The sequence below is a fragment of the Microtus oregoni genome, unplaced genomic scaffold, assembly GCF_018167655.1.
Source record: "Microtus oregoni isolate MIOR12 unplaced genomic scaffold, Mior012 000002F_ref0000024, whole genome shotgun sequence".
NCBI classification, from domain to species: domain Eukaryota; kingdom Metazoa; phylum Chordata; class Mammalia; order Rodentia; family Cricetidae; genus Microtus; species Microtus oregoni.
This window is the reverse complement of record NW_024543061.1, coordinates 865,356-889,542: the sequence shown is the minus strand read 5'-3', so window position 1 is coordinate 889,542 and position 24,187 is coordinate 865,356. Positions and strand designations below refer to the sequence as shown.

At 44.9% G+C, this 24,187-nt stretch overlaps 1 protein-coding gene across 3 annotated transcripts in view; it reads right to left on the bottom strand.

The window, feature by feature from the left end:
* The window catches only part of Herc3 (HECT and RLD domain containing E3 ubiquitin protein ligase 3), a 99,350-nt gene extending 83,732 nt beyond the window's left edge, over positions 1–15,618 (bottom strand). For 2 of the 3 annotated variants that reach the window (XM_041644687.1, XM_041644703.1), the window contains exons 1-2: positions 15,179–15,618; positions 2,310–2,570 (exon numbers count right to left, since the gene is read on the bottom strand). In XM_041644687.1, coding sequence (XP_041500621.1) covers positions 2,310–2,541 — 232 coding nt within the window. In that variant the 5' untranslated portion in view covers positions 2,542–2,570; positions 15,179–15,618. The remainder of the gene's footprint in view (positions 1–2,309; positions 2,571–15,178) is intronic. The other variant, XM_041644697.1, reaches the window with a different exon arrangement.
* Between the last annotated feature and the right edge of the window lie 8,569 nt (positions 15,619–24,187).

Genomic DNA, 24,187 nt, shown 5'->3' with positions numbered 1-24,187 from the left:
GACGTTGTGGACAGGTAAGCCTACAAACCCATTCTTCAAAATCCCAAGAATCGTGGCAACAGGTTAGGAAAGCTGCAATTACACCCACACGAACACAAACAGTGGGCACTTTGCACATGGGGACTCGGGGGCAGACAGTGAACAAGGGGAGGGCCGCTGAGCATACTCATACACTTCATAATTTGGGGCAGAGGACTCGGTTTCACAATGCCCAGGCTGCCTTCAACGTGCTTTATAACTGAACACAGCCTTGAAATCTGGGACCTCTTGCCTCTACCACTCAAGTGCTAAGATTATACGTATTCACCATCAAACCCCACATAAATCCTGTAGTCTGTTGTTTTCAAGTGTTCAACATGAAGTCACGACTACAAATTAAGGTTGACATTTAGGCGGAGAAACAGCAGGGACAGCAGGGCATAGCCACATGCCATAGGATAAAGTATATACAGAGGAAACAACATAAATCAGGTCACCTGATGCAATTTCCCTCAATGAATACAGATAAGCCCTCCTGAATCCTCCAGGCCCACAGATGTTGGGTGCCTGGTCTTCTCTCTTTTACAAAATTATGCGAATTTATGTTTGTCTGTGTGAGTATGTGCCACATGTGTGCCTAGAGACCAGAAAAAAGGCACTGGATCCTCTAGAGCTGGAGTTAGAGGAGGTTCTGAGCCAACTGGCATGGGTGCTGGGGAGAGCAGCAACTCTCTCAAGCACCGCCCCGTCTCTTCAGCCCCCTCCGCTGTTCTTCAGTAAGGCTTCTACAGCTAGACTTGATCTGGGCTGCGTGAAAGGAACAACGGGGAGCAAAGACTCTGGCTCACAAGGGTGTTAGACTATGGACCACAGTCACAGTCCAGGAGGCTCACCTCCACACTACCACTCCAAAGTCACGAGCCGACACTCTGTGGCCACTGAGTGTCAAATCTAGGCTCTAAAATGATAAAGTGAGAAGAAAAAGAGGTAAACTAACAGGCTTGAAAATACACACGGGTTGTCGGAAATAAGTGAAAAGCACTAAGGTGAGGACACTAATGAACGCCTGCCTTTTCAGCTGAGCCTTTCCTACTGCCCTTATCATGAGCCTCAGCCCAGCACCAGGGCACCTGTCCACCCACTTCCTGGTCAACATTCTGTACTCGGTAACACACACACACACACACACACACACACACACACACCTGTCTACCCAAACCCTGGCATACACTCTGTACTCAGCAACTCAGCAACAGACAGACAGACACACACACACACACACACACACACACAAACACACCTGTCTACCCAAACCCTGGCATACACTCTGTACTCGGCAATTAGATAGACAGACAGACACACACACACACCTGTCTACCCAAACCCTGGCATATACTCTGTACTCAGCAACAGACAGACAGACACACACACACACACACACACACACACACACACCTGTCTACCCAAACCCTGGCATATACTCTGTACTCAGCAACAGACAGACAGACAGACAGACACACACACCTGTCTACCCAAACCCTGGCATATACTCTGTACTCAGCAACAGACAGACAGACAGACACACACACACACACACACACACACACCTGTCTACCCAAACCCTGGCATATACTCTGTACTCAGCAACAGACAGACAGACAGACACACACACACACACACACACACACACCTGTCTACCCAAACCCTGGCATATACTCTGTACTCAGCAACAGACAGACAGACAGACACACACACACACCTGTCTACCCAAACCCTGGCATATACTCTGTACTCAGCAACAGACAGACAGACAGACACACAGGCTCATGGGTCAAACATCAACTCCGTCCTGCTCTGCCCACCTCACCCCTCCACCCCACCCCAGTCTATCCGGTCACAGCCTGCACCCAAACATCCACGCAGCACTTGCCACAAGAATCACAGTCCTACCTCGTCACTGCATCCCTCATCTCTGCCGCAAGGTCCCACACAGTGCTAAGCACTGAGTGCTTCCCGAAAGCATGTTGCAGAAAGGAAAGAACGAAGAGGTAATCGGGAGGAAAACTTCAGATACTGAGCACGTGAGGAATCCGTTTAAAATGGCCACATCTTAACTTTCACTGAATAGGGAAAATCACCTCTCAATCCTGATTTGCATGTTATATAATAAGTTTAAAAGAAGAAACTCCATTTTTCCATTCCATATCTTAAATTAGACACAGGTCAGTGGGGAATGCCGGAGCTTCCCCGAAGACAGCGGTGTGGGAAGGAATGACCCACTACCATCTGCCCTAGCGGTGCCCTGCTAACCAAGCAGGAGTGGCACTCACCTGGTTTGTTGCCTTCCCTCTCATGGCCAAGCTGCCCCTTGGTGTTCACACCACACGTGTAAACCTCTCCATCCTCCAGTAGGAACACGGAGTGGTTTCCTCCGCACGCCACTTCCTTGATGCTTCTGTCTGACACAAAGCGGCACACCTGGGGCTCAGCCACGATTCCTCCTCCTCGCAGGTTGGAACTGATGCCTGGTTGGCCCAGAGACCAATACCCCCAACATAACATTGTTCTTATCGTTCAGAGAGTCATATAGCCTGGAAGACAGTTTTGTTTAAAAAAAAAAAAAAAAAAAAGAGGGAGGAGGTAAGGAAAAAAAATTAAAAAACAAGTTTTAAAATGTCAGAAGAAATCAAGTAACAAATTCAACCAATAAAAATATAAAAATAAAATAACCCTCCCATGTGAGCAAAAGATGTGATAGTTGAAGAAAATGGAACAAAATCCATTACTTTTGTGATAATTAAAAATGGTGTTCATCACGTCTTGCATACTAAAACAAAACACATTAATATTGTCAAAAGTAGCTACAAGTCATAAAGATGCTGTTTTGCATTTTATTAAGCACTTAAAATGAAATTTTAGATAAATCTCCCTTACAACACTGAGTGAGCATGTCAATGGCAGGAAGCAGACATTCTGCACACCACTAGGCAGAGATGGGGTGAGCTCACCTCATACTTTCTCAATGTCCTTCCTTCTGCACACTCTCTGCCTTTTTAAAAAATTGCTTTTATATGAGCCATCCTGTTAAATAGACCTACTACTACCAGCTCCATCCACAGCATGTTGTCACTTGAGTCAGTGAAGAACGAGGAAACTATGCGCTTGCCTCCCATCCATCACCAACACTTGAGTCATGCTTCCTACCTGAAAGCAGGCCCTCTGCAGAAATCAGCACTGCGTCCCCTGGGCCTGTTTCCTATGACACCGGTACTCCTCTACCTTCTTCCTCCTCATCAAACAACGCCTTCAGATGGCTGACACCCTGAACAGAGATTGCAGACTAACACAGGCTTCTTCCATATAGCAGGACACCAACTTTGACTGGCTGACTACTGCAGACACTAGATCTCTAAGTTTTAAAAATATGTACCCACAAAAGCACACTTTTTCAAACAAATAAAACCAAAATCTCCTCCCTCTCTACCAGTTCATAAGCATCAGGTGGCCAAATGAGGTGGAGTCCTCCTATTGCTAAGAGAAACACAAAATGGTGGGCCTGCTTTAGAGAAGGGCAGGGCTGCTCTAGAGAAGGGTGGAGCTGCTCTAGAGAAGGGCGGGGCTGCTCTGGGGAAGGGTGGGGTTGCTCTAGAGAAGGGTGGGGTTGCTCTAGAGAAGGGTGGAGCTGCTCTAGAGAAGGGTGGGGCTGCTCTAGAGAAGGGCGGGGCTGCTCTGGGGAAGGGTGGGCCTGCTTTAGAGAAGGGCGAGGCTGCTCTGGGGAAGGGTGGGGTTGCTCTAGAGAAGGGCGGGGCTGCTCTAGAGAAGGGTAGAGCTGCTCTGGGGAAGGGCGGGGCTGCTCTGGAGAAGGGTGGAGCTGCTCTGGGGAAGGGTGGGGCTGCTCTGGGGAAGGGTGGGGTTGCTCTAGAGAAGGGTGGGGCTGCTCTGGGGAAGGGTGGGGTTGCTCTAGAGAAGGGTGGGGCTGCTCTGGGGAAGGGTGGAGCTGCTCTAGAGAAGGGTGGGGCTGCTCTGGGGAAGGGTGGGGTTGCTCTAGAGAAGGGTGGAGCTGCTCTGGGGAAGGGTGGGGTTGCTCTAGAGAAGGGTGGAGCTGCTCTGGGGAAGGGTGGGGCTGCTCTGGGGAAGGGTGGAGCTGCTCTGGGGAAGGGTGGGGCTGCTCTGGGGAAGGGTGGAGCTACTCTGGGGAAGGGTGGAGCTGCTCTGGGGAAGGGTGGGGCTGCTCTGGGGAAAGGTGGGGTTGCTCCAGAGAAGGGTGGGGCTGCTCTGGGGAAGGGTGGGGCTGCTCTGGGGAAGGGTGGGGCTGCTCTAGTGGATAATGCCCCCCCTCTGGAAAATGATGTGGCAGTTCTTCTTTTGGCTCTTACTGTCACTAGTTAGAAATGTCAAGCAGGTGACTCCCCACTGAAGAAAACACCCAGTGAGAGAAAAGTTTAGAATTTAGAAAAGGAAGGTAGGAAAGCCCAAGCATGTCATAAAGAGCAGAAGGATGAGGGCAGGCCAGTGGTAGAGAACTTACCTAGCACCTATACAAGACTCTGGGTTCAATACCCAACATTGGAAACACAAAGTGGGGGAGGGGGGTCCTCCTCTTTTAAGATGCCAGGGGAAGAGGGAAGACTGAAGCCTGTAACATGGCCACACGCTTGGCCACACACTTGGCCACACGCTTGGCCAGTACAGAGTGGGAAGCAATGGATTTGAGAAGAGTCATGCCCAATGTTCGGTTCCATGCTGCCTGCTATTATTTTCTCGAATCCCAAACTGTCAAAGTAAAAATCCCTAGACTAAGTCTTTACCAGTATGTGGAAATTCAGAACATTGGCAGCGGGTGAGTGGGTTACAAAAAACCAAAGTACTTCCTGAAAACTGAGTGAAGACTGAAGACCGTGAGGGGACCAGGAATGTCAGGCAAATGATGATAAGATGCAGGTTCAAACACTGTTCCCTGCCCGAGGAGACACCTACTTAGCATAGTTTGTTATTTAAATCACTTTATTTGGATATGAAAGGAAATCTCCCAAAAACCAGCCTTAGGGACATTTAGGTTACATTTCAATTTTCATATATGTTTAATAATTAAATTTTCTTTTCTATCTAGTTAAAGTTGTATTTCCCCCTACTGAAAGTCAGTTTCAGATTCTCAGGAAAGCACGGGGACATCTAAGCTGCACTGCACACATTATAGGGGTCCTACTTAATAAAAGGAAATGTCAGTCTTGCTATGAATTACAGGGTTAGGCACAACATGTCAAGAACACATCACCAACCAATCCATGGGAAGAACTGTGCTAACATCTGAGGGTCTAGGGGCACAAAGCAGACAGCCTTGCTGTGCAGACGCAGATCTTAAGATGGGCAACTCCTTTCTTCAACATAAAACAATGACTACAGTTTATAATCCAATGAAATCAATTGGTTCAATCCTTGACAATACAGTACTGTGTCCCTAATGAGGTTCAAATGTAATTTCACAACTGCACTATCTTAATTTAATCTTTGAATTTTTGGAAAGTATAAAACTGAGCTTAATTCAGTGTCTTAACCAGAAAGTATTGCTTCTTCCCCAGAGTTTAATATGGTATGGTGTCTATCAGATGCTACACTAAAAAATTACTCAGCTTAAGTTTTACGGTTTTCTGGTTTGGTTTAGTTTGGTTTGGTTTTTTGGTTTTCCTAGACAGGGTTTCTCTATGTAGCCCTGGATGTCCTCCTGAATGCTGGGATTAAAGGTGTGTGCCACCACCACCCAGAAAGAATTATTCTTTGATGAATTACAAAGACTGGGGAAAGAAACCTAAAGTACAAAGCAGGCAGAGAGGGTACAAGAATAAGACCACAGCATGTGTTTATAATGGGACTTCCCACCTGGCTCAAATGCTAATTCACACTCACTGCTTTCATTTTAATATTTTAAGGTTTTGTCTTCTCTCTCCTATCAACAACTGTATTAACACCACAATACTACATCATCTATCAGCCACTGTAATCATACACAACTTATTATTACCTCCTGTCATCATCCGTAACAATGTTTGGATAAAGCATCCCTCGCAGAGCTCAAGAACACCCATGCTGCACAGCTGGAGGCAGCAGAGCCATGCTCCCCATCTAAGATCAACAGCAACGTCCACACATATCCACTCCGCCACGTGAGTAACGTGTCACCCACAATACCACAACATAAAATACTCTTGGAAGGACTACACTGTAGTCAGTATCCAAAATATCGTGTAAAGTTTAAACTAAACCTGCCCTCTGAGCACAGAACTAGTCATACTTGATTACAACTACAGGATTAGCCAATATAAGAAAATGTGTCTGGGGCTAGAGATGACTCCCCTTGCAATCAAGAGGACCAGAGTAGAGGTCCCGCTCAGAAGTTAGCAGGTATTCTTCCTGTAGAGAGCGGATGGCATGGCCTGGACAGGTCAGAGATTCTGCTGTTCAAAACGTCCCTCAGGCTGAAGTGCCTTGTCGTGATACTGGGTGCAGAAGGCTGCTACGCGAAGAAAACGTGTGTCTTAGGTGAGTTTTCTCCAAGAATAAATTAAAATGTAATTTGTGATTCATTTACTATCAGTAACAAAAAAAGAAAAAAGAAGAGGAAACTTCTTGAATCTTTACATCATCCACCTGCAAAAGCTGCCGTAAAAATATCTGGAGTGCAAAACAATGGCAGAAACGGCGGGAAAGCGGCTGTGTCGGGTATTCACACGGGGAGCACTGACGGGGCTTTCAGTTAAAGTGTAAATATAGCATTTACCCAGAGCAAGAAAGCAGGAAACCTTCCTCAACTCATGCAGACAGAGATGCATAGCTAGTTCTAGTATATACTAACTAGCATACATAAAGCAAGATTACACAGTGGTGACGCAAACACTGTGCCCCTTCTGTATCTGCCTGGAAGGAAGACTTCCATGAGTCACTAATGTGCTGTTCACAACAGCAGCTTTATAAAATGTGATTATTGGAAGTTATAAGAATCAACTATTATTTACAATCAGATAAGTGTGTGTGTGTGTGTGTGTGTTTTTAGTCTGTTGTTCCTGGCACCTACTTTTGTTTAAATTAGGTTTCTTTTACTTGTAATAAAAGAGATCCTGACTGAAAATAACCACATCATTAAGAACATCAAGAGGTAAGACTTAATTTGAGCTTATTCTGAGTCAAAGTCATAGGTATTAGTACATAATACACACACACACACACACACACAAAGGGAAAAGAAACTGAGACAGAGAGCTAAGGAAAGTAATTATAGGACCACACACACCGCAGCACAGTAGGGTTGAATTCAGACTCTACACTCTACACACACACACACACACACACACACACACACGAAGGGAAAAGACTGAGACAGAGAGCTAAGGAAAGTAATTATAGGACCACACACACCGCAGCACAGTAGGGTTGAATTCAGACTCCACACTCTAGACACACACACATACAACACACACACACACACACACCGCAGCACAGTAGGGTTGAATTCAGACTCTACACTCTACACACACACACACACACACACACACACACACACGAAGGGAAAAGACTGAGACAGAGCGCTAGAGAAAGTAATTATAGGACCACACACAACGCAGCACAGTAGGGGTTTGAATTCAGACTCCACACTCTAGACCTTCCAATAAGGAGCCTAGGATGGACTACTGCATGTCCAGCATTCCCAAAAGTCCCCAGAACTGTCTGCAAAAATGAACACCCTGATCAACAGTCAATCTATGGAATGTACTGAAGAATTACTTCCTAATGGGGTAGTGGTGTAGGGGAGCAGATAGGACTCCCTCACACCAGACACTAAATTCACCCAGCCATTTGTCTTGCTTGGGTTCCATGATTAACAAGCGACTAATTATTTTTTTCCACCAGGGCCAATTCTACAACAGTGATAAAAAATTGTTGCTCAACAGGGGCCATGCATCCCAACCTGCATGGCATCTCCCTTCATTACTGTGCTGGTATCCTGAGTCAATCAACTTTGGAGGAGTTTGTGTTTGAGACCCAGCTGAATTCTCAGTCCTCTGGGGGAGTATAATCCTACAGAAACAGCCTAAAGCATGACCTTTGGCTGACTAGTAGAGTCATTTTAGGATGAAAACAATAAATGAACATGAAAACTTCGAAACTTCACCTCCCTTGAATTAAAGACATCTTCAAATAGTCAAGTAAAATCTTGCCAAGAGAATTAAACAGTAGCCACAATCAAGAGACATCGCTGTAGGTGAGTTATTTCCTAATAGGGAATATGGTTGGGGTCATCACAATGTCTCAAAATGGCGGCAGGGGGCAGTAAAATTACCCAGCTTTCCGGAAAGAAGTTCAGGGTGTTAAAAAGAGGCCAGGTAATTGGGCATGATGATGCATGCCTGCAAATCCCAGCATTTGGGAGGCTGAAGCAGAAGGATCGTGAGTTTAAGGCGACCCTGGGTAACACAGTGAGACACTGTCCCAAAAGGGGGAGGACCACGCCCCCACAACCATTAATTCAGCTTTCATTTACAGGCATGTTCTAGCTGAACCCCTAAAGCTGGATGCTGCCAATGTCCATGAACTTAGCTTAGCCACAGTCTGTGCATCAGTGAGCATTTTGATATCCCAATTTCTCTCATTCATTTTTCTACATTCATTACCTCTCCTTCGCTCTTAGGGAAGATTCTTTCATTTCCTTTCAAAATATACAATTAGAGAATCCGTGAGAGAAGAGAGAAGAGCTAGTCCCCTGTCCTACACCTCCCGCCCAGCCTTCACTTCCTCCATCACAAAACAAAAGCAGGATGATTTTCAAAGAACAACTTTCCCCGGGGGTCACACATGACACAGTCTCCTTTTCTTCATCTAGTCTTGGTAAAAGACTGACACCAGAACGGCCACATGAGTCAACTCAGCTCAAGTTCGGAGTTAACCACACTCCTGCTGGGAAGCCTGGAGGAGGAAGCGCAGAGGCCAGGGTCTCTTTCCTTTCTCTCCAAAGTGGGGGAATAACAGAGCTCTATGGAGATGTGTGTGGAAAGGGTCAGTCCTGCCCTGGGTGACCATCAAATGGCCTAGTCCTCCGCTTTCAGCCTCTGCAGATAGGACAGCTGCAGAAGAGACTGAGGTGTCACTCCTCATCTCCTTGGCTGGGACCAACATCAGCCACGTCCTGCCAAGCCTGCACCAGAGCAAAGCAAAGCTGCCAACACAGCGTCGTTTCATCAGGGCACCTGAGGCTACCAGGGAGCTTTCCGGGGATTCTTTAGAATCTGGATAGAAAAGGCAGACATCTCTCTCTGCACCAGTCCTAGGGAGTGCACTGAATACAGACCAGCAACCTCCATCTCGACGGTCTTAACATCATGTCCACAGCAGTCTCATAACTGACTCCTACTCCTCTGAAAGTCAGAGGCGCCTAAATAATATTCAGAAAGGACTTGTAACCTCACTTAAAATAATGATAGACTCCCTTTAAAATACGCTCAGCGGTGGATACACGAATGGTGCTATATATGCAGGAAAGGCCGTGTGCAGGCTTCGGTGTGTTGCAGGTATGCCCCAAATCCAAGCTCCAAATAAACTGAGACAAAACTCAAAAAATGCCAGTAACAAAATTCATCCCAATGACATGCTTTATTATTAAAATGTTTGCTACCAGCAAGAGCAGCATAAAAGGCAAGCAGATGTTCAACAAGACATCCACACTCCCTTTCTGCGTCTTCCTTATCCTTTACTTTAGTGGACCTGGGCCCTCTGCCCCTTTCAGCCATCAGACAAAGCATCTGTGCTCCAGCCCATCGCCTTCTCACCATGATGCCTCCTTCACTATCTGGCACCAGGCTTTGTGAAGCCGGATGAATGAGAGGCTCTCTGGGGGAGCTGTGGGCTGACTTCACAAGACACCCAGCCAGCCTGGCGAGAATTGGAAGAAGGTCTGGTAACACCAGAACAGCCAGAGCACTGACTCACAGCTAGTGAGTGTGAACTGCCATTAGTACTTTGGAAAACAAGGTGGCATTTTTCAGCGACGATACGGAGACACGAATAGTGCACAGCACATTCATTTTATTCCTGAGCCTCGGGCCAGACTGTCTAACTCATTAAGAATCTATGGTCTTCCTGCAAACGCAGAGAGGCAGAGACAGTAAAAGCTAAAAACTTGGAACTTGCAGCAGTGCTGAAATGCTGTGTGCTGGCACTGTCCGCTACAGTGGCTGTACATTCAAAGTATGGGTAATAAAACGGAAGACCTGACATTTCAATACTATAACACTATTTGATTTTCATTTTAATATATGTGAGCACATTGGCTACCGGCCACCTTACTATACAATGCAGTGAGAAATACATTAATCTAGGCATCACGATACATGGATAACAATTTTATAATTATTAGAAACGCAGGGGTGGGGAGTCAAGTATGGTAGTAAATACCTATAAAGCATCCCTTGAGAGGATGCTCAGGGCAGAGACAGGGATGCGTTGTGTGATGGCGAAAAGGTAAGCTCACCATCTAGAGAGGCAGAGGATGAGGAGCCAGTGTGGACTTCGTGAGACCTGTCTCAAAGGAAACAAACTATACCACATGCATCAAATAGAATACTGTATAGAAGTTAAACTAACACTGAGTCTCAGAAACAGTTTTGAGTTACCAAAGGAATCACAATTTTTCCTTCTGTTCTTACATTTCTCAACATACACATCACCTGTTTTGCTTTACAATACAAATATTTCACAATTTAGAAAAAGCACTGGTAAGGCGTCTTCCACTTCCTAGAGCCCCCCTCAGCACCCTGAGCCCAAACAGACAAACAACCTCTATGGAGCATCCAAGCTGAGTCCACCTGTAATGTCTCCTATTCTCAGTAGAAGGCAAGAGCACAGTGAACTGAATCCTGATCTTGGAAAGCTACACTTTCCAGTTTTAACCTGTGCACAGTTATGTTTTCCATGCTGGATGTGGCTGATTGAGTCTCTATTTCTATGTATTTCTCCATTTCAAATGGACCCCTGTGTTTCAGCAGAACGAAAGGGAATGCCTTCTACAATGACACTATCACTAAACAGAGCAGAGCAGGATCCCCTGCTTGGGTAAGCAGGCTTTTCCTTTTCCATTCATTGAAAGTGTACACGTACACATATGTGCACAGAAACACAAGCACACAAATGGCTACAGTTTTACAAAATGAGTCTGGTGCCACCAGACTGTTCAGAGGCATTGGCTTTTCATATGCAAACTACCAGAGGCCCTAGAATTACAGGTGTGTGATAGCATAACTGGAATTTGTATTTTATTTTGCTTTTTGAGACAGGGTCGCTCTGTGGCCCATGCTGGAATGGAAAACAAGTTGGCATTCGCTAGTGTCGATGGAGATATGAACACTGCACAGTTCAGGGACTTTAGTCCCAGGCCTACCGCCAGACTGTCTAAATCAGTAAGAATCTAACTCATTAAGCCCAGGCTGGCCTGGCACTCAATATATGGGTCAGACTGGCCTCAAGCTCATGTTAGTTCTCCTGCCTCAGCCTCCCGAGTATGAAAATTAAAGGCACGAACTACCACAGCTGGAAAATGGTGGGTTTTTTGTTATTTGGTTTTTTTAGTACTGGGGATCGAACTAGATGATCTAGATCTTCTCTATTGTTCTATTCCTGAGTCTTGCATGTAGTCCAGGTTAGCTGCAAACCCAAAACAATCATCCTGCCCTAGCTTCCCTGGGAGAGGTGTAAATCATCATACACATACACACACACACACCACAGGGCAGAGACAGACAACCAGACAGACTGACAGGGACAGAGACACAGCAAACACACAAATATGCTACAATTGAGAGAATAGAATTCCGGCTTTCCAGGGAAGCTCCAAGGCTGAGACTCTTTCTTGTTCATTTCTCCAGTTTCTGAGACCAGACTGTTGTCCTGTACATAACAGGTGCTCGTGCTGGACAGTTTTATGTCAGCCTGACACAAGGGGAGCCTCAGTTAAGAAAATACCTTCATAAGATCAGGCTGTAGGCGAGCCTGTACGGCATTTTCTCAATTAGTGACTGATGGGGAAGGGAACAGCTCATTGTAGATGGTGCCACTATGGACAACTGGTCCTGGATGCCATGAGAAAGCAGGCTGAACAAGTCACAAAGCAACAGTCCCCACGGCCTCTGCATCTGCTCCTGCCTCTAGGTTCCTGCCCTGTTTGAGTTCCTGTACTGACTTCCTCTGAAAATGAACTGTGATGGGGAAGCATAAGCCAAACAAACCCTGTCCTCCTCCCATTGCTTTTGGCCACGGTGTTTCGTCACATCAACAGTATCCTAACTAGGACAGGGCTCAAAAATAATCTCTGAGCAAAGGAACAACAACGCTCGCTGTGGCTGCAGAACTAGCCCTGGGTCTAGATCTAAACACTTTATTTAATTTACCCTCTGTCAAGTCAAGGCTCTAGAACAGCCAGAAGTCTTATTATGCACAGCTGGTGGGAGGGTAAGTTGGCAAAACCACTTTAGAAACCTCAAGATTAGCAAGATTAAATCACTTGCCCAAGAACATGTAAATAAGTAGCTGAAATAGAAACTTCCTAAGTCAAAAGGCAGAATTCAAACTTCCTCTACTAGACTACAAGCCATACTCTTTAACATGACACCAAGCTGTGTCCCAAACAAAAGGAAACCAAGCCACAAAAGCAATTCACTCGAATTTTGTTAATATGAGTTTAAAGACAACGCTGTATATGATCAAAATACATTATAAATCTTTAAAAATTTGAAAACAAAACCATTATTACATATAAATTATTATGTACATTAATATTTGCTAAAAAAACACTTCAAAGGAAAATGTAAAAGGACACAGGTGTGTGCAATAAGTGAGCTCATATTCGCTAAATCATCAGTGATTATACAACCAGAACGTAGGCCAGCCGGAGGAAGAGGAGGAGTGAACAAGTCTCCATAGAATTAACCAGACTGTCCTCCACAATCCTGACTCATGATAAAACCAGCTCACTCACACAGAAACACACACCCTTAGCACCAGCAAGTATCATTTCTGAATGTTTTAAATGTCAAAGAGAGCAGGGTTGTATTGTCAAAGGGACCACCTTACGTCCAAGGCTTACCAATCCATTCAGAAATGGCAGCTGAGCTTCTGGACAGAGTGGTTAAGTGGCTGCAAAGCAAGGCGCACGGCCGGTAATCCAGGACTCAAGAGCAAGGACGCAGGAGGATCGGTTTTAGGTTGGCACCAGCTACAGAGCGAGTTCAAGGCCAGCCTCAGGCACATGAAACCCTGGCTTATAATGAAGGGGTAGGGGGGAAGAACAAGGAGAAGAGAGGAACAAGAAGCTGATGAAGCACAGCCCAGAAACAAGGTCCCCACTTTCTGGACTCACCTTGTCTCTTCACTGCCTCAAAGTAAAGGGAAGCAGGAAGATGTGTTACTGTCCCTGACCAAGCAGCTAGATTGGTCAGAGCCTTCACCAGCTCTGTGGGTTAGATAGTTTTCCCATTTACATGACCAGAGAAAAAAACTAAGGCTCAGAGGGCTTAAGTTAACTCACCCCTAATCATACATTAGGCATTTGGACTAGAAGCCAGAACATCCAATCTCAGCACAGGGTGTTATGTTAAAAATAAAAATAAAAAAATAAAGAACAGGACTCTGCAAAGTGCTTAAAATATGTAGTCTACACAGACCTGGAGTGCACACCTGTAATCTCAGTACTTACGAGGCCAACGCAGGAGGATTACTGAGTTCAACACATACTTGAACTATCGTAAATTAGAAGCCAGTCTACACCATATAGCACAACTCCATTTCCAAAAGAAAGGTAAGAGTAAACCTCTGAAAATAAGAATACATTAACCACTAGAGATGTAATGTTCCCCAGTGTATCTCAAGGGAGGGGTTTGGTTAAGATAGCCTCAAACCAACCTTGATGAAGTTAAGCATCTTTACGTGAACTAAAGCCATAAAGAGGACCTTATAAAATTCTGGCCATTTAATAGAAGCAGTAAAAATATTTTCAAGTCATCTCCCATTTAGACTGGACAGAAATTACAGAAAAATAATTCAGTTTTGCTGTTCGTTTGCTTTCCCGAGCTACCTTACTGCAACTGCTACAGTACACTCTACTTTCGTCTCTCCCTGTTACTATATCCTCTACGTGCAATACAAGAAGTCCCAGACTGGCACCTCCAGTCACCCAAATAAAGCAAAAGGGAAGCATGAAGACGTGTTAAGGTCCCGCATCTAGCAGCTATTCTGGTCTGAGTCACCACACAGTCTGTGGTCCTGCATGAGTTTTGGCCATCATTTCTACCTCTTCCGTCAGATTAGGAGACCACCACTTTTATTTCTGAAACTGGTGCAGAGCCATCTTTTGTCTCCAGCAGGGGTGCTACTTTCATTATTGACAACAATGTCTTTAAGTGATTATCCTAATCTTAAGAGATTCAAATGTGTCCCGCAGCATGAAATGCAATACCCAAAGACTTCTCCAACACTGTCTGGAACATTTTTGGACTCCTATTTCTTCTTTAACACAATGATCGACAACTACTTACTGAACAAGTCCAACTGGGTAGTAGTGAGCCATGCTTCTATTTTGCTCATGACAACAGAGTTTTGCATATAATCTGATTCCTGCAGCTTAACTTCTCCAATGGGGTCAAAACTGGAGTATATAATCCACCTAATTTTGCTTTTCTGATTTATAAAGCTTTCCTTCTCCAAGAAAAGAAAATACCAAAAAGAGCCGCACTGTAATATGCCTCTGAATGTACCAGATTGCTCTCGCCGCATCTAAAAAGGCTAATCCTCGTTTGACTTTCCTTTCTTTCCAGTCTAAAGCTAAAAATCAGTTCACTTTATCAAATTATCAAATGAAAGGGTCTAGAAATAGCTCCCTATTTGTGGAAAGAGCCAAAAGGCACATAAAAATGGAAGATATCATTTGAATCGTCCTCCCCCAAAGCTCCCCGGATGAGATAAATCCCAGCAAAATCCTAGACGTCTTAAGTAAGAATTTAATGTACTTCCTAATGAGGCCGATGTGAACTCTAAAGTAATATAGAATCAGAAACCAGCCTGGAACAGCGAAGTCCAAACCCTCGTCCTGGGGGGCCCGGGCTGCACACGCTCACGGCAGCCCCCGGGGCGCGTCTCCCCAGGTTCAGCCCTTCGGTTCACACACCTGCTCCTCGATCCAGCCGTCGGGTCGGCCGCAGCACGCCTGCACCAGAGACCGGGTCTCGGAGCTCCGCCCGCCAGCTGGGTGGGAGGAGCCCGCGTGCAGCCGCAACGCGAATTCCCCTGTCGCCGCGCCGCTGTTCACGCAGGGAGGTCACCGGCGGCCCGCGTCCGAGCCGGGGCGGAGAGGCGCCTCCGCGACAGGGAGCTGCGGGCAACCCAGCTCCCCTCCCCCGCGGGCGCGGCCGCCTCGGTGCCCCAGAGATAGCCGGCACCCGCACGCCCGGTTCTCAGCGCCAACCCCGGCGATCGCAGCCCTCCGTCAGCTCGGGCCACCCCGGCCTCCGGCGTCACAGTATTAATGAAGTTTCCCCGCACTCCCGCGGCCGCAGAATGAGCAGGGAGAACGACTTCCCGCCCGGCCAATGGTGGCGGCGGCAGCGGGGCGGGGCGCGGCGGGTGCGGAGAGGGCGGGGCGACGTCGGGACGGGAGGGGCCCGAGAGGTGACCGGGAGGGGGGGCGGGGAGGGGGCGGGACTCGCAGCCAGGAGGTGACCGGGAGGGGGCGGGACCCGCGGTTAGGAGAGGATCAGGAGGGTGCGGGAGGGACCTAGGACTGAGGAGGTAACCGAGAGGTAGTCAGGTAGTCGTGAGGTGGTGGGACCCGCCGCTGGGAGGTTGTGGGACCCGCAGGCTGGAGGTGGTAGAGAGATGACAGGACCCTGGACAGGCGATTGTCGGAGTTACCTTTCCAGGAGTGAAATTGCTTTTCGCTGGCTGGGAAGCCAAGGAGCAATGTCCATTGAAGGGCGTTGAGGGGGGAGGGGGGGATTCTCGACTCAGATTCTTATATTCATGCAGAGGTGAGAGATAGCGACGGGGGGAATGGCATGGTGAGCTGGAGGGTGATTGCCAGGGCTATGGTTCCGAACCCAGTGTCACTCAGGGACCAAGGTCTGCAGGCCGCAGTGGTGCACAGAAAGAGGCTGGACCAGAGAGGAAGGCACACTGCAGGAAACAGAGCTGGAAAGTCACCAGTTCTGAAATCATAAAGCACACCTTTGGTCTAATACCCCAAAAATGGCGGGGGGAGGGGGTGTTAGAAGTTTCAACTCCACTTTCCCAGGTCTCGAAGATGACCTACGATCTTCTTTCTCCCCCAAGGCCACAAATGCTCTCAGACTTGTGCTGGGGCTCCTCTCATCTTCAAATCATCTTTTCAAGGAAATCATATGGCAACATTGAATTAATTCATGCTTCTGTCTGCCTTTAATTTGAAACTCTGAGCACGGGGCTTTAACCCAAAAGAATGCAAAAATCTCAAAGAACTAATTAAAAATGAAGACATGAGCCACATAGGTGGTTACCAACACCAGCTGTTCAGTCCTGAGAGCATATAGCAACAAGAGACACTAAATAGATTCCCCAGTACAACCTGCCTTATCCATACACACATAACATTAATAAAGAGGTCGTGAATTTGAGGTGGATACATGAGAGAGGTATGAGGGAGGGCAATGATGTCATTTTATTTTGATTAAATTCTAAAAAGAAAAATGACCATAAGTGAAAGAAATTTTATAATCTACATTTCCAGAATAATTCTTCCCTAAACCATTCGGATCACACCAGATCTCCAGTCACCTACTCTAAAAAACCTAATAGGCTGACCGACAGATTAAACCATCTCCAGGATTGATATATCCTGAGAGTAAGGCAGGGGACTGGTATGTCTTGATGTATCCTGGGGATCATGCAGTCGATGCATCTTAACAAGGCAATGCTGGTTGCTGACATCGGGAAGATAAGGAAGGACAATCTCCGTTATGGGGTAACTAAGGTCATAGAAGACAAGGTTTCCTAAACTTTCTCCTCTTGCAATCCCTCGTTACCCCCAAATTTTTACATATAGATATGTAAAGAAGGTGTTGAGACCATTAGGAATTTTACTTCAAAATGATTCTTTGTTATCATACAGTTTTACCATTTGTTAAAGAGGACAAAGTTAACACACAAGAGAAATGGGTGTGTTCATTTATTTTACCCAAGGAATTAAATCTTGCTGAATACATGTTACTTTGGGACAGAGAACAACTTCAATGTTTTTTAGAATTAGACACTTTCATTCTATAAGCATCAATGTTGAGAAAGCTACTTCACATAAATATATAATAAAAATGTCATAAGTATGTTTAAGGTCATTTTATGAGAAATTATTCTGATCTCAAGTTAAAATTCATTGAATGATTTTTTTTTTTAATGAACCTTAAGTCAGCAACTAAGTTACATTCTCCCACAATCCAATCCAGAGAAACACTAATTTAATACTAACCTGCTCAGGAATGGCAGTAAGTAGACACCAACTTTTTGTTGTCCATATTAAACCATATGATTCTACAAGAGCAGAAAACTGTGTGTACAGTAAAAGAAAAATGTAATTCATTACACAGTAGTCTCAAGCCTGAGCTTTGGGTGTTTAAGGCAGTGTCTGCTGACGATGAGTTAGGTATGATGTTATGCTTCCTGGTATGACAATCTGTGCAGTGAAAGTACATTACTGTGTGTTCAAAACAAAAAGTCAGCGAGGTATGAAATTGCCCTGGGGGGCCGGGCGGCTGCCAGGAACATCATCGCTTACTCACTGCCTCCCGACTTAATTTCTGGTCACTGCACATTTAGAAATGACAAATTTTTGTGACCCTTACATTCGGTGATGTGATTTCATATGAGATTGTGAATCATGGTTTAAAAAAAAAAAGGGATTACAAACCTTTGAAATTTGGATCACTAAAGCTGCTTTTGGAAACACTGGAAGCAAAAGTAATCACTCATTCTCCAGATGTGTAGCAGTGTTAGAAAAGCTAAGTGTGCTACAAAGATATAAATGCAATTTAGAAATGATACCACTAGCAAGAGCAGAGTACATGGCCAATGAGCACCTAAGGCAGACAAGTGCCTGATCCCATTTCTTGTGTCAAATACCAAGTTCAGAATAATCTCAATTTTGGTTGGCATATTTAGCCTATGGATCTAGTCGGTTTTGTGTAAAATTTTACATTGAAGAGAAAAGTTGGTTATCAAAGACTCAAACCTAGAGGTGAAGTAGAAGTGATGTCTATATAACCACAGTACTGTAGGCTCCTTTAAAAAATGCCCCAAACTTGAGGAACTTTATTACTTGTGGAACAGTGAAAAGACTTTATTTTCACTTCTTTTGAAAAGATATTATTTTCTTATTTTTAATTGTGCATGTGTTTCTGTGTGTAATCTCCCGATAGTTTTCTTTTTCTTTCTTTCTTTTTCTTCTTTGCCTGCTTTGAAAACAAAGACAAAATAAAACATAAGCACCCCCAGAAAGACAGATGTTATCTATTCTTTCTTACATGTGGATCCTAGCTCAGGTTCACATGTTTAAATTGGAGTGTCCGTGGAGGCCAGAAAGTTTGAGGACCTGTGAGAGGAGGGGAGGAAAGAGGCCTTTAGTGAGGAAGAGATTCTGGAACACATAATACATGAAAGTAAAGGAAAATAATAGGAGGTAGGATGATTTGAGTGGAGGAAGCAAAGAAAATGTGGGAGAGGGGGATAACAAAAGCTAAAGATGAACGTAAAAAAACTTGATGGAAATCCTCTTCTTTGTAAGCTGATAAAATATAAAGGGAGTCTGAATAGAGGTGCCCTGCAAGTGTGGATAACGCTGCTCCCAAAAGCCATAGGTTAGTCAGTGAAAATCCAAGGCCTGTGATCCCTCCTCGTGGGCTGATCAGGGAGGCTCCAGAGAACCCCAAAACAACACAGGTTATTCCATTGCTCTTGATTACCTCAGAACTGGGTGATAATACTCTACTCCTAATAATACCCTGTTGCTGAAGATACCACACATTTTAGTGCCAGGACATACAAAAATCAAACTGGAAGCTTCCTTCCTTCTGGTTAGTTTTCAGAGTGCCAGATGATCTTAACCAGGAGAAGACCCTGCATGTTCCAATACCAACAGCCAAGCAAGATGTGCCCACGGGTACAGCAGTGACGTGAATGTTATCGGGAGGAGGTGACCAACAACTTTCTCATGAGATATGGGGCCTACCTCACAGGAAGACATTCCTTCCTGCTATTGTAAGCCTGGTCAAGAACTTGAGCTTGAGAAGTCATAGTCCTTCAGGTGATCCTGTCAAACTGTGTTATAACTGGTCTGGTTGAGATGAGAAGTGTCCCTATAGTCTCAGGCATTTGACTACTTGATTTCCAGTTAGTGCCACCATTTGGGGAGATTTAGGAGATGGAGCCTTTCTGGAGGAAGTATGGCATGTGGTATGAGCTTTGAAAGCTTAAAGCCTCACCTGCTTCCAGTTCACTCTCTGTGCTTCGATGTTGGGAGCACAGCAAAAAGGTTCTTGGGCCCACAGATCTCCAAGGAGACAAGAAACATCAAGCACCCAGGATAGCCTTCCCAGGGGCAAAAATTGAAAACCTGTTCTTCCATCCAGGAAACTGGAAATTGGCAGTGATTAATAGCCTGGCAATCTGCATTATCTGTTGGTCTAGGCTGTATCAAGCTCCTACAACCAGAACTGAAGGTAGTTAGTAATCTAAATGACCCTGATAGCCAGAAGCTCCCCAAAGCTCCAACAACCAGGACCAGCAGTGGCTAATAGCCCAAATGACAACTATGTTTTCTGTACGACCAAGACCAAGCCAGATCCGTCCCTAGGCCCTAGCTATACAGGGCAGCCTATCTCTATAACCCAACTTCTTGGAAGAAATGACCTGTACCCAGAGTCAAGTTTCAATATAATTATGCTTCCTTGTGCATCATGTTTGTATTTCACAAGAAAACTTTTTATTCTAAATTATACTGGACTTAAATATATTAAGAATAAACCACCTGATATCAGACTCCCTGAAGTCTTGATCCAAGTTGAAGTTTATTTGAACTGAGTTTTCCTTCTCATCTTTTCGTTAGTCACTGCCCTGCAATAGCCACCTTCAGGGTTCTCCTCACATTGGGATTACAGTAAGGGATGTACATTCTCAGCAGGTTGCTCCAGCTACCACGACAGGCACTTGCTGCCCTGTTTCCACACCATGAACTTTAACTCTGCCTCAGGCTTTCTATTGTTGTGAAGAGACACCAGGACCACGGCAACTCTTATAAAGGAAAATATTTAATTGTGTGGCTTACAGTTCAGTGGTTCAGACCATTATCATCATGGCAGGACGTGGCGGCAAGTAGGCAGACATGGTGCTGGAGAGGCAGCTGAGATTTCTATGTCTTGTTCTGACAACAGAAAGTAAACGGAAACACTAGATGTGCCTTGAACATATATGAGACCTCAAAGCCTGCCTCCACAGTGACACACTTCCTTCAACGAGGTTATTCCTACTCCAACAATTCCATACCTCCAAATAGTGGCACTCCCTTTGGAGGTAATTTCTTTCCAGTTTCCACAAACCCTGTGGAATCACAAGCCCAAATAAACTTTGTTGTATAAATTACTTTTGTTCGTGGTGTTTTATTACAGCTATAGAAGCTCTAACTGAGACACTGGTGCAGACTAATTTTTAAGTCAACTTGATATAAACTACAGACATCTGAGAGAAGAGATCCTCAACTAAGGAAATGCTTCCCTAAGATCAGGCTGTAGGCAATCCCATAGGTTATTTTCTTGATTGGTGATTGATGGGGAGAAGGCCAAGTCCATTGTGAGTGGTGCCACCCTTGGTCAGGTGGTCCTGGTTTCTGTAAGAAAGCAGGTTGAGTAAGTCATAAAGAGAAAGTCAGTAAGCAACACTCCTCTGTGGTCTCTAATTCAGTTCCTGCCTCCAGGTTCCCATTCCATTGAGTTTCTGCCTTGGCATCCTTCAATATAGCCGTGACTTTGATATAGTTAAGTCAAATAAACCTAAACCCTGATGGGTCCAAAGGAAATTCCATGTCCCCAAATTCTGGCAGATGGACAAAAGCCAGCATTCCTCAGGGGCTTGGGAAGCCAGATTCCCTCTACCAAAGGAGCCCCTTACCTTACCAGTGACAGTATCTGTGGTGCCTCTTAGTATATCAAAGCACATGCTGGCCTCCATGCTTCTTCAGTATTTCAAGTACCTGTTAAAAAGTAGAGAAACTATGCTGGCATCTTGGCTCTTCTCAGCTCTTCTCATTACTAACTCCCAAACTTCTCCCAGGACAGGAGCTTCCCTACCCCCATCTCAACTCTCATTATAACCCTGCTATTTGGCTATGTACTCCCTTGGTCCTCTCTTTCTCTTCTTCCCTTACTCTCTCCATCTCTCTTTCCTCTGGTCTGCTGACCACTTCAGTCTCTTCCTTTTCATCTCTGCTCTGAACTCTTCCAAATGCTTACACAAAATTCTCCCTTCCATATCTACAATAAAAACCTTCCCCTTAACCGTACCCTGGAGGGGTCATCTTGTCAATTTAGACAAACCCTTTCCTCCCCAAGTTTCTTCTGGTCAGGTGTTTCGTCACAGCATTAAAAACCTAGCTAAGACATAATGAGAGAGTGGGCTGTTGCTGGGAAGAACCACGTTGCTTGTGTTGAGGAATGTGGAAGACTTTGGAACTTTAAACAAGGAAGTTAGTTGAACACTGTCCTCAGAGTCATTCTAGTAAGAGCCTGGAAGTGAACAGTAGTAAGGATAGCAATGGGTCTGTGGAGGTCCAGCTCAAGAGGCTTCAGAGGGGAGCCCATTAGCAACTGGCCTAGAGGCCATTCTTGTGATATGCTGGCAAAGAATGTGGCCTCTTTCAACCTCATTCTAAGAATTTGCCTGAGGCTAAATTAAAAAGTCCTGAGCTATTATTTATGGGAAGAGCTTTCAAGAAAGCCTAATTGACCCTGTCAAGTGGTTCTTCTGATGAATACAATTATGTTTTAATTTTAAATTGCTGTGCTTAAGAGACCTATAAAACAAAAATGCCTCTAACCCGTAAGCACCACTTGCCCAAGGACAGGTATCTTCCTGGGGGACTATTGCTCATGTAAGATAATAAGCCACATGTTTTCGTTTCTATAAACAAGCTTGGTTACCCTAACTGCACAGGATGTACTTGACCATTTGTAGGTCGGAGATTTGTAGGCAGGAAATAAGTCAGGATGTATGTTTCCCCAAATTGGATGAAGCTAGAAATACATAGTCTTGCGAGTTTGGCCTTTATAAGTCTCTGACTAATGTAAATCAGGGCCATACTCTGGAAAGACCAGGTATGGGCCTGACCAGTATCTATTTGCTTTTTTCAAATTTGGCTTGCTTCAAATTTGTCTCAGAAATTATGGTATTAAGTCTTATTCCCACCCAGTGAGATTAACTTTATTAGTGATCACTCTTACGCAGATCTACAGTGACAAAGACCAAGGAGGACCGGAAGAAATACAGACTACATAGTTTGGAGAGGAAAGGGCTGCTAGCAAGCTTAATGTTACATACAGCCTTGGCTTGTGCTGGGGGAGAGGATGCCATTGTTAAGGAGATTAAAGAAAGGCTAGCTCTGCACTGGACAAAGGGAAGGGTGCCCTTGTGGTAAGAAGCCCCCTCCACACCTGCCCAGCCAAGCCCCCACCTTCTAAAATAAAAAGACCTAGTGAGTCTTCTGCTCTTAGCAAGCAACTGAATAGAAAAACTGATTCAAATGTCACTCACGGCCTAGGAGTCATCCCAAATGGCAGCTTAACTTGGCTGTGTTGTCCACAGGATGCTAGCTTTGAAGTCAGGGAGCAAAGGATTATGGGATCTTTCTTAGCATCATAAAAGTCACGAATTCATTAAGCATTTCTGTTTAGACCCACAGATAGGAACTTCTGTTTGTAGTGACTCATAACTGGCCAAAGTGCTGAGAGTGACTGTTGATCGCTCAGCTCAGTTCATGATATACAGAACATGTATATCACAACCTTACCCAGTTAAGGCTCAAGGAACTTCAGAGAAGAAGGGCTGAAAAGATGCAGGAGCTGGAGGATAGGGAGGAGCGGGCAAAGTTCTGTGTTCTGGGTGTGTAGCACAGCCTTTGTTCTTGTGAACACAGCAGGTATGACTGTCTGCACAAGGCCCGCATGAGATGGTGTCGTCAGCAATCCAGCACGGATGGGTGAGAGACTCTTGGGCCCCCCAGTTCATGGCTGCTGAGAGACAAGGAGTCGTTCTTCCTAAGTGACATGGTCGTTGTTGCCTATGCACCAGTAAATAACCCCGCATCAATGTTCATGTAATCAACCCTATTTAAATAGTGTGTCATTAAAAATAAAAAACAGGGCATGAAAGTAAGAAGGGGACTTGGGCAAAGGAGGAATACAGAGGAGTGGGAGAGAGTAATAGAGGGTGAACTTGACCAAAATATATTATATAGATAAATGAAATTGTCAAAGAAGAAATTTTAAAATTTAATGAAAATTATTGGATGTAGAAATTTTGCTTTTCTCTTTACAAATGCATGCTTACTATATAAAATACATTAAGTCGATTTAAGAAAAAAAGGTAAAATAAATTGTTGCTTCATCAACTGCATTTAATTCTTAATAGCCTGGCATCAAAGACTGGAATATAGCTCAATATTGCCTGCTTAATAACCTGGAATTTTCAAAAACATATAAATATAATTTTAAAGAAGTTTATTTTATGCAAAATATTTTTGTTGTTTTCTAAATATGACAACATAATTGAACATTTTGTTGTTGTCGTCATTATTGTTTGAGGCAGAGTGTCATTTAGCCCAGGCTAACCTCAAAATTTATATACAACCAGGACTGGCCTTGAACTACATCTTCCTGCCTCCGCCTCTCAAGCGCTCAGATTTATAGGTGTAAGACACCAGGTCTAGCTACTCTGCTTGCTTACTTGTTTATGCTTTTTTGAGATAGGATGTCACTGTACTCCAGACCAGTCATGAAATTCACCAGAACCACAGATGACTTGAAATGGCTGCTCCTCCAGACTTCACCACCTCTGCCCTGGGATGATAGATAGGGTGGGCATGCACCTCCACAGTTCTGTTTGGTTG